General features: G+C 53.2%; 3 protein-coding genes across 3 annotated transcripts; 2 read left to right on the forward strand and 1 right to left on the reverse strand.

Annotated features, from left to right (window-relative positions):
* Positions 1 to 1,991: 1,991 nt before the first annotated feature.
* Positions 1,992 to 2,386, forward strand: gng-1 (Guanine nucleotide-binding protein subunit gamma; the record flags this gene model as incomplete). Its single annotated transcript, XM_014693510.1, has 2 exons — positions 1,992 to 2,152; positions 2,266 to 2,386. The coding sequence occupies 2 exons, from the start codon at positions 1,992 to 1,994 to the stop codon at positions 2,384 to 2,386; spliced, it is 282 nt and encodes a 93-aa protein (XP_014548996.1).
* Positions 2,387 to 3,698: 1,312 nt separating this feature from the next.
* G6M90_00g015300 (uncharacterized protein) lies at positions 3,699 to 4,326 on the forward strand (the record flags this gene model as incomplete). The annotated part of the gene is made up of 2 exons (XM_014693509.1): positions 3,699 to 3,806; positions 3,952 to 4,326. 2 exons carry the CDS (start codon positions 3,699 to 3,701, stop codon positions 4,324 to 4,326), a joined length of 483 nt encoding a protein of 160 aa, XP_014548995.1.
* Positions 4,327 to 5,494: 1,168 nt separating this feature from the next.
* Positions 5,495 to 6,692, reverse strand: bimG (Serine/threonine-protein phosphatase; the record flags this gene model as incomplete). Its single annotated transcript, XM_014693508.1, has 4 exons — positions 5,495 to 5,587; positions 5,651 to 5,950; positions 6,053 to 6,454; positions 6,513 to 6,692. 4 exons carry the CDS (start codon positions 6,690 to 6,692, stop codon positions 5,495 to 5,497), a joined length of 975 nt encoding a protein of 324 aa, XP_014548994.1.
* Between the last annotated feature and the right edge of the window lie 745 nt (positions 6,693 to 7,437).

Genomic DNA, 7,437 nt, shown 5'->3' on the forward strand with positions numbered 1-7,437 from the left:
ATGTCAGTAAGTGAGTGGTTATTATACCAGTGGGAGATTTGTGTGGAGGCAGGGACTCACGAATGGCTGTCTGTGTTGGGTCTTCATAGCAGAAGAGGCAGATGACTTGGATGGAGAGGAACGGGGTCGACTTGGAATGCGGACGAGCGCTGATATACTGCGTGTGTGGCCATTTTGGGTTCTCGTTCTTATTACCGTGGTACTCGGCGTGATGCTGCTGAACCCTTATTGTCCCATTTCTGGCGTCACGACCGCCGACCCCGAAGGCAAGCAAGGCAAGGCAGAGAGTACGTAGTAGTAGCACGGAGTACAGAGCAAAGGGATAGAATCCTCGGCACACAGCTTGATAGGTCCATGAAGCATTCTAAGCGGCAACAGCCGCATACATTCCAAGAAGAATCTGGAGTCATCGGAATCAAATTTCCCTTCCGGGCGAGATGGCGGGGCAAATTGAGAAGAGCGGCGACGGCGCTAAACCATGAGCGGAGTCGTCTGTAGCCAGTGGGCCAATAAGAGCGAGGCAAAACAGCCAACTGTTCCCCTTGCTTGGCGTCAATTTCAACGCGGGTTGTACTCTATGCATAGACATGCCAGCTTTACAGAGGAGACGTGAGACGGGGCACGACAGAATGTGAGTATGATGATCGAAAGGGGAGAAAACGGTGGACTGCGGAAGAAGCAATCAAGCCTGAAAAATAGAGAGGAGCATGTGAGATCTATGGAGTAGTACTCCGTACGATACTGCGGAGTATGTACTACTTCGTTCAAACGGCAGAGCAGTCGAGCTTGGCATCTGTCTTTGGTGGTGCTTGAGCTCCACCCGCGCGCCCGGCGCACCTGCAGAATGAAGGAGGAGTGAACGAGCTTGGGCTACTCCTGCCACTTCTGCTCTCCATTGGTCCATTTGTTCCATTTGGTGGGAGCTAAAAGGTCAAGAGGCAAAGAGGGCCGACAGCAAAGAGATGACAGCTGGAGACGATGGGCGGTGGGCATGCTAATTTGCCCGGCATTCTAAGGCCCAGATGCCAGTTGGTCCTAGTGCGGCTACTTGTCTGGTATTTCTGCCCCCAGCCCGAGCCAGCTTCAAGCACACATAGGAGACCAGTCCACTGGCTGCCCACCAGCGACGTGCCGCCCACTGGTTGCTGGCCACTGCCCGCTGCTGCAGCACTCACCCCCCCACCGGTGCCAGTTTCTGCTTCAAGTCCTGCCTGGTCACTTCTTCTTCTTCTCCTCCCCCATTCCCTTCATCTCCCCTCCGCGCCTCTGTCAATTTATTGCTCGCGATCCGCCAGGGCCTGAACGATCGGTAAGTGGCCTATTTCCATTCATTCACATTGCAATTGCACAGCTTTGAGAGATTTTTCTTCGCATTCGACGGGCACACGTGTTTTTTCCCAAGCAACTTTCCGCGGACGAATAAGGGGGGCCGGAAACTAGGCGTGGGCAATTTGAGCTTCGACTCTCTGTTCTGCTCGCCAACTTGGGGGAATCGGACAACAACAATACCATCACCCATCCACGATTTCATGTCCTTGCATCCTAGCACCACTTGCACGGCACAGTACTACCCAGCCAACGTTGTCGCTGCGCCTTGTCGCCGTCGAGTGCGGCACATCTCGGTTGTTTTTGCCTTGGCCATTGCTCGCAGCCTGGTCTTTGTTCAGTCATTCAGTGTCGTGTCGTCTTGTCACCAAGCAAGCCCTAGCCTCAATCCATAACCGACAATTCAAGCATCTGAGGAAGAGTCGTACTTTGAGTGGCTGACTGATCGCTGTACGATACGTCTCACTAACGCCTGGCTGCATCGAATTTAGTTTTGTCCGCGCCTCGGTCGATATCTTCGCGCTTGGCTTGTTTTGTCTGCCGCGTCCGCCGCCCGCTAGATTTGCGTCCTCAGGAATACGCAGACTTCGTCCTCGGCACCTCGTATCTAATTGACGCTCGACTTGGATTTAAGTTCGCGTCGGTCCTTTCCTTCCGCCATCAAGATGCCTCAGTACACCTCGCGAGATGTCGGCGACCCGTCGCAGATCAAAAAGACGAAACAGTCCATGGCAGACCTAAAACTGAGACGGTTAACAGAGCTCAACAACCGCCTGCGAGAGGACTTGGAGCGCGAGCGTATTCCGATCAGCACAGCTGCCAAGAGGTGAGAAAATACCCTGATGAACAAGGCGACCAATACATGCAGGTGACTTGGTCTGCACGACCACACTCTTGGGGTGGCAATAGAAACTGACACTACCTGCGTTCTGCAAACAGCATCATTGCTTACTGCAATGGAACAAGGGATTACATGGTCCCATCCGTATGGGGTTCGGTTCCTAAGGGCGAGGATCCCTACGCACCACAACAATCTGGCGGCTGCTGTGTCGTCATGTAAATCAGTGTTTCTCGTCGATTTTCTCGCGGTAGACGACAAAAATTTACCAGCCAACGACCTGCTACGATGGGTATTTGTTCTTGTTTATTATCAATGGCTGGGAGGTGCGGCATGCACCGGCGCCGGCCGCAGCAGCGATCAGTCCCCTAACGTGTTCTATATCTTAATCCGCAACGGTGCGCTTGGAGGCGAAGGGTGAGGAGAATTTTCGGACGGGTGGGTGGGAAAGACGGATACGGCGTACCAAATTACACAATTTTCACACAAACATACTCGTCATGATCCTTGGCTGGGACCATGGATAGAGAGCCCTCTCGAAGCTTTTGTGCCGAGTTAGCACAGAGGCAGCATACCCTCGAGCGGCAAATGAAGAGCAAAACAACAAGGAAAAAGAGAAGAGCAAGGCGACGCATATACTTGGAATTCTGTTTATTCCATCGACCCATTGACTGTGCACCAATATAAAGAACCCCAGGAAGACTAGAAGCAAAACATTTCATGGTCTTGCCTCATCCGTGCGTGGGGGTACAGACGCAGCCATATGAGGGCAAGAAGAGGCAAACAGGGGCCTGGGAGTACCGGCTCTTCAGCATGTATTAATTCCCTTTTTTTTTCCTACTGGTTTTTTTTTTCTTTGTGTCCGTTATGTCTGCGTATCTATTCATGTTTGGTACACAATCAAGTTCAATAAATGTTCAAGTACAAGTGACGATGCTTAAGATTCGAAACTGGGTTCGCCGCTATTTGTCGTGAAAGCATATCTCTCTCACATGTTCCTAACTTTCAAGTCCCAATACGCCACAAATGAATCGAATCAACTCTTGGCAAAGCGACGTGTAGCTTGTTACCTTGGCAAGCCTGTTCCTTATTCAAAGCTCAGCAGCAAGGTTCTAAGTCCAGGCCACCCAGAACCGATCTCCGAATAGCCGGCCTATGCTTCCGTAGCACCAAATCCAAGTCTGATCTGAGCCACAAAGCATGACCTCTGCTAGGCTGACAAATCTTCGGCATTGAGCTCTGGTCGTTCTGCCTGTCTGGTACTCCGTATAACGACGACATCCGTGGAAACAGTGGAGCGGCTAATTCGAAGTGGATTCAAATGTTAATCTGGATGCGCCCGCAGACGACACCCGCTCGATACAATAACGTTACTTACACCGCGTTCACATCCACCACTGAACCATTCGAATTCGTCGCCCTCGCGCGCCAGGATCTTTTCTAGTGATCCAGGCTAACGCAGCATCGGGGAGCACACACTCGGCACCGGAGCAGTCCATTCCCATCACACAAGCCAAAAGAAAAAAGAAAGAAAATGGCCGAGCCGACCAGCGCGCCTGCACACGCAGACTACGAAACTCGGTTCCCGCGAGTAACTATCCAGTTCTGCACACAATGCAAATGGATGCTCCGGGCAGCCTACGTACGTCTCTTGTTCCCCCCTGCGTTGCACACGCGCCCCTCGTTCCACGTCCACGTCTCTTCACCGGTGCCGGCGCGCCTCGCACGTTGGTTGTGAAAACGCCGTCTTGCGAAACAGAGCAACGAGACTAATTTTCAAGAACCAGTTCGCCCAAGAGCTCCTGTCCACGTTCTCCACATCCCTGGGCGAGGTGTCGCTGCAGCCCTCGACGGGGGGCACCTTCGTCGTGACCATCCACCACCAGCCGCGGGACCAGGCGCCCCGGGCTGTGAGCACCGTGCTCTGGGACAGGAAGACGGACGGCGGGTTCCCCGAGACCAAGGAACTCAAGCGGCGGGTGAGGGATGTCATCGAGCCGGGGCGGGACCTGGGACACGTCGACCGGCATCGTTCCGCTCACGCTGCGAGCAAGACGGCCGGTGAATCGTCTGGGGGCGCAGACGGAGCGGGTGGCCCTGCTGCTGCTGCTGCTGCTTCCGGGGCGGCCATGACGGACACGCCTTGTGAGGATTGCAAGTAGGCCGCGGGGATGGCTTCGCGGAACGGCCTTCCAACGACGTTGTCACGTTCTATCTTGCGCGTATACGTCAAGCCAGACAGACTAGTCGACGACGAAGAGCGTGGGCGGGGAGGGGCGGCGTGGGCATGAGACAATGCCCAACGACAATCAATGGGTTGGTGTGACTCGAGTCCGGGTTCTCGTCAAGCTCTTCCGCGGCCTGGCAGCTGCTAGATATTACATCGTGGAGGCATCCTTGAAAATGGCAACCTTGACAAGAAGCCAAGTTGATTTATTGTGCACCCAGCCTGACTACTTGGGTACCTAGGATGGAGGACTCTGTTCAAAACCCATCCGGTGGTCAACACCGAACTGGCTAGCCGAGCCACGGACAAGCAGCGAATACTCCGAGTATTGTATGCTTTAGTCGTACTTTACTTTTTGCCACCCTCTCCTACTTGTATTATGTGGGTGAATCATAGCACCGTGATACGTCGTCATTCCGAGGCCCGCTGTGTAGCAACACCGACGGAGGTAGGGTTCGGGGCTCGGCGATCGACTGCCCCTTGTCCGAAAACAAACCGACGTCACATTTGGACACGACGTCATGTATGTCAAATTTGTATATTGTATAATGAGCTAGAAGAAACAGCCATTCGTCGTGATCAAGTTCGCATTGAGCATTAGAGACGATTCGGGCTGCCCGAATAGATTTTTCGTTCTGCCATTCCGCCGAACCCCCCGGCAGGCGTCCTCCCAACGTATACACACGGCCAAAGGAAAAAGGGAAAAAAAAATACATATATAAGCCAGGAGAACACTTCCACAGAAAAGGTGCGGCAAATAGTTTCCCGTACAACCCGAGGCAACCAACCCAGCATGCTCGCGGCCGCGAACACCAGCGACGGCGCGAGTCGCAAATTACGAGCTGCATGTGCAACACGCATTCACGTGGAGAGATGTAGAGATCGAGATTCGACAGAGAGAGAGCGGTGGGGGTCAAAAACAAGTCGGATGCGGTGAGACAAAAATCGGGGCTTTATAGTGGCACGTCGGCGGATGTTAGATCAAATCGGTGTCGTGGGCAAGTCATCCGTCGATGTAGGTGGTACAATTCAAGTCTTAGCGTCGTCCGAACCTAGAAGAGAGCAATCATGTTCGTATAAACTCGTTCATTTCTTTTGTTTCACTATTTGGACTTGTATTTGGGAGTGACTGGTTTGCTTCCGCTCCCAAGACCACCGTAAACGTACTTTTGTTTCTTCTCAGCTGGCTTGAGGATCTACAATTGTTTGGTTAGTGTGTCGCCGTTGCAACCCATTGTGAGCAAAGGTATAGGACTAACCTGGAACGAGCAGAGCAAACTCTCGTCGACGCTCATCATGGCTCCGGCGTTATCAAACTCTCCGCAGTAGTTGGGCGCGCTGAACAAAGTTACCAGCTGGCGCTTGGAGAAGAACTCGTAGCCGTCTTCGACAACCTGGTGGGCACGACAAATGAGGTCCATGTCGTGCTTTTGCAGGAACCGAGAGACAACATCAGGTCCAAAGGTGAAGGAAACACCTCGGTCGTTCTCACTCCAGCCAGTAATGTCCTTGTCAGGATCCGACCAGAGCAGATCGCAAAGTAAGCCACAGTCAGGAATCTAGACAGGTTAGCACCATGTCCAGACTAATAATAACCCAGAGATAACAGCTAGATGCTGGGTACAAGGAGGGATGGGGATGGGGATGGGGTAATGGCGTACATCCGTTGGTCGCATGACACGTCTTATCTGCTCCATTGAGTTCAGGTCGGGGCTGAGACCGCCGTGCATAGTGAAAATCTTCTCATCAATAATAGCGGCAATGGGAAGGCAGTTGAAACAATCGGTGAAAGTTTTCCACAACTTAATATTGTAGCGGCGCTTGCACTCATCGTAGAAACCGTAGATGCGGTTGATGGAGGCACACTCGTGGTTACCTCGCAAGATGAAAAAGTTCTCTGGGTACTTGATTTTGTAGGCGAGCAAGAGGCAGATTGTCTCGAGAGACTGCTTGCCTCTGTCTACGTAGTCACCCAAGAAGAGGTAATTGGCCTCGGGAGGAAAACCACCGTACTCAAAGAGTCGGAGCAAGTCATAATATTGGCCATGAATATCGCCACAAATCTGCCAGTGTCAGTCAGCAATGGCATAGGGGTACAAAGGGCAGTGCCAGGCAATATACCTTGATGGGGGCCTCCAGCTCGAGCAGGATGGGCTGGGAGATGAAGATCTCGCGAGCTTTGGTACACAGGTATCGAATCTCGGCTTCGAGCAGCTGGACCTGCTTTCCTGGGCGGCTGCCACGCACCTCGAGCAGGCGGTCGATTATGGAATCGAGGTCGACCTCGTGTTGGTCAGCCATACTAGAGAGATCCCTTTGGCGAGGGATTGCCCGCGGGTACCGGAGAGGTGGGCGGCGTTGGCGCGTGAAAAACGAATCACTAGATGCAAGCCGATGCGCAGGAGGTGGCGGCTGAGGGGGGGACGTGCGATCAAGGCTGGTGGAGTGCTGATATTACGATGCACTTCAAGATCTGGACGTCAGCAGTTAGTAAACCAGCCATCAGGTAGCGGTGCGCGTGTCAAGAATCACGACGGCGGCAGTGTGTCGATGCTCTCAGAAAGACGGCGATGAGGGAGAGGAAAGCGAAAAATAGAGTGCACGACATTTCGGTCGCAAAATTTCTCGGGTACGTGATGGACGAGAGCACATCCAATGCGGAGGACGAGATATCACCCACGGATGGCGTAGTCGGACGGCGAATGGTGGGAGGAGAGCAGAGACGCCAACAAGAAAAAACAGCACCAAGGAGCAACTTACCGAGAAGTGATCACAGCTCGGGGTAGAGGAGCCTCGTAGGCGGCGGAGCGAGCGGAATGGATATATCTCCGATGGAAAAAATGTATATAGCTAACGGGACGCAGTCGATGAGATCAATCTCAATACGGGCAAACAGACACGGTCGCAAGGTCTGTATCGTCGTCGAGGGGTGTTGCCTTGAAGGGCGGTCGTCGGCAGGAATAGCTTCAGGGGATGGGCTGAAGCAGTCGTCGTCGGCTGGGGAAACAGGGGCCAAAAGGCGTAATGGTCGTTTGGATGGGCTCAC

Source organism: Metarhizium brunneum, chromosome 1, assembly GCF_013426205.1.
Source record: "Metarhizium brunneum chromosome 1, complete sequence".
Taxonomy (NCBI): Eukaryota; Fungi; Ascomycota; class Sordariomycetes; order Hypocreales; family Clavicipitaceae; genus Metarhizium; species Metarhizium brunneum.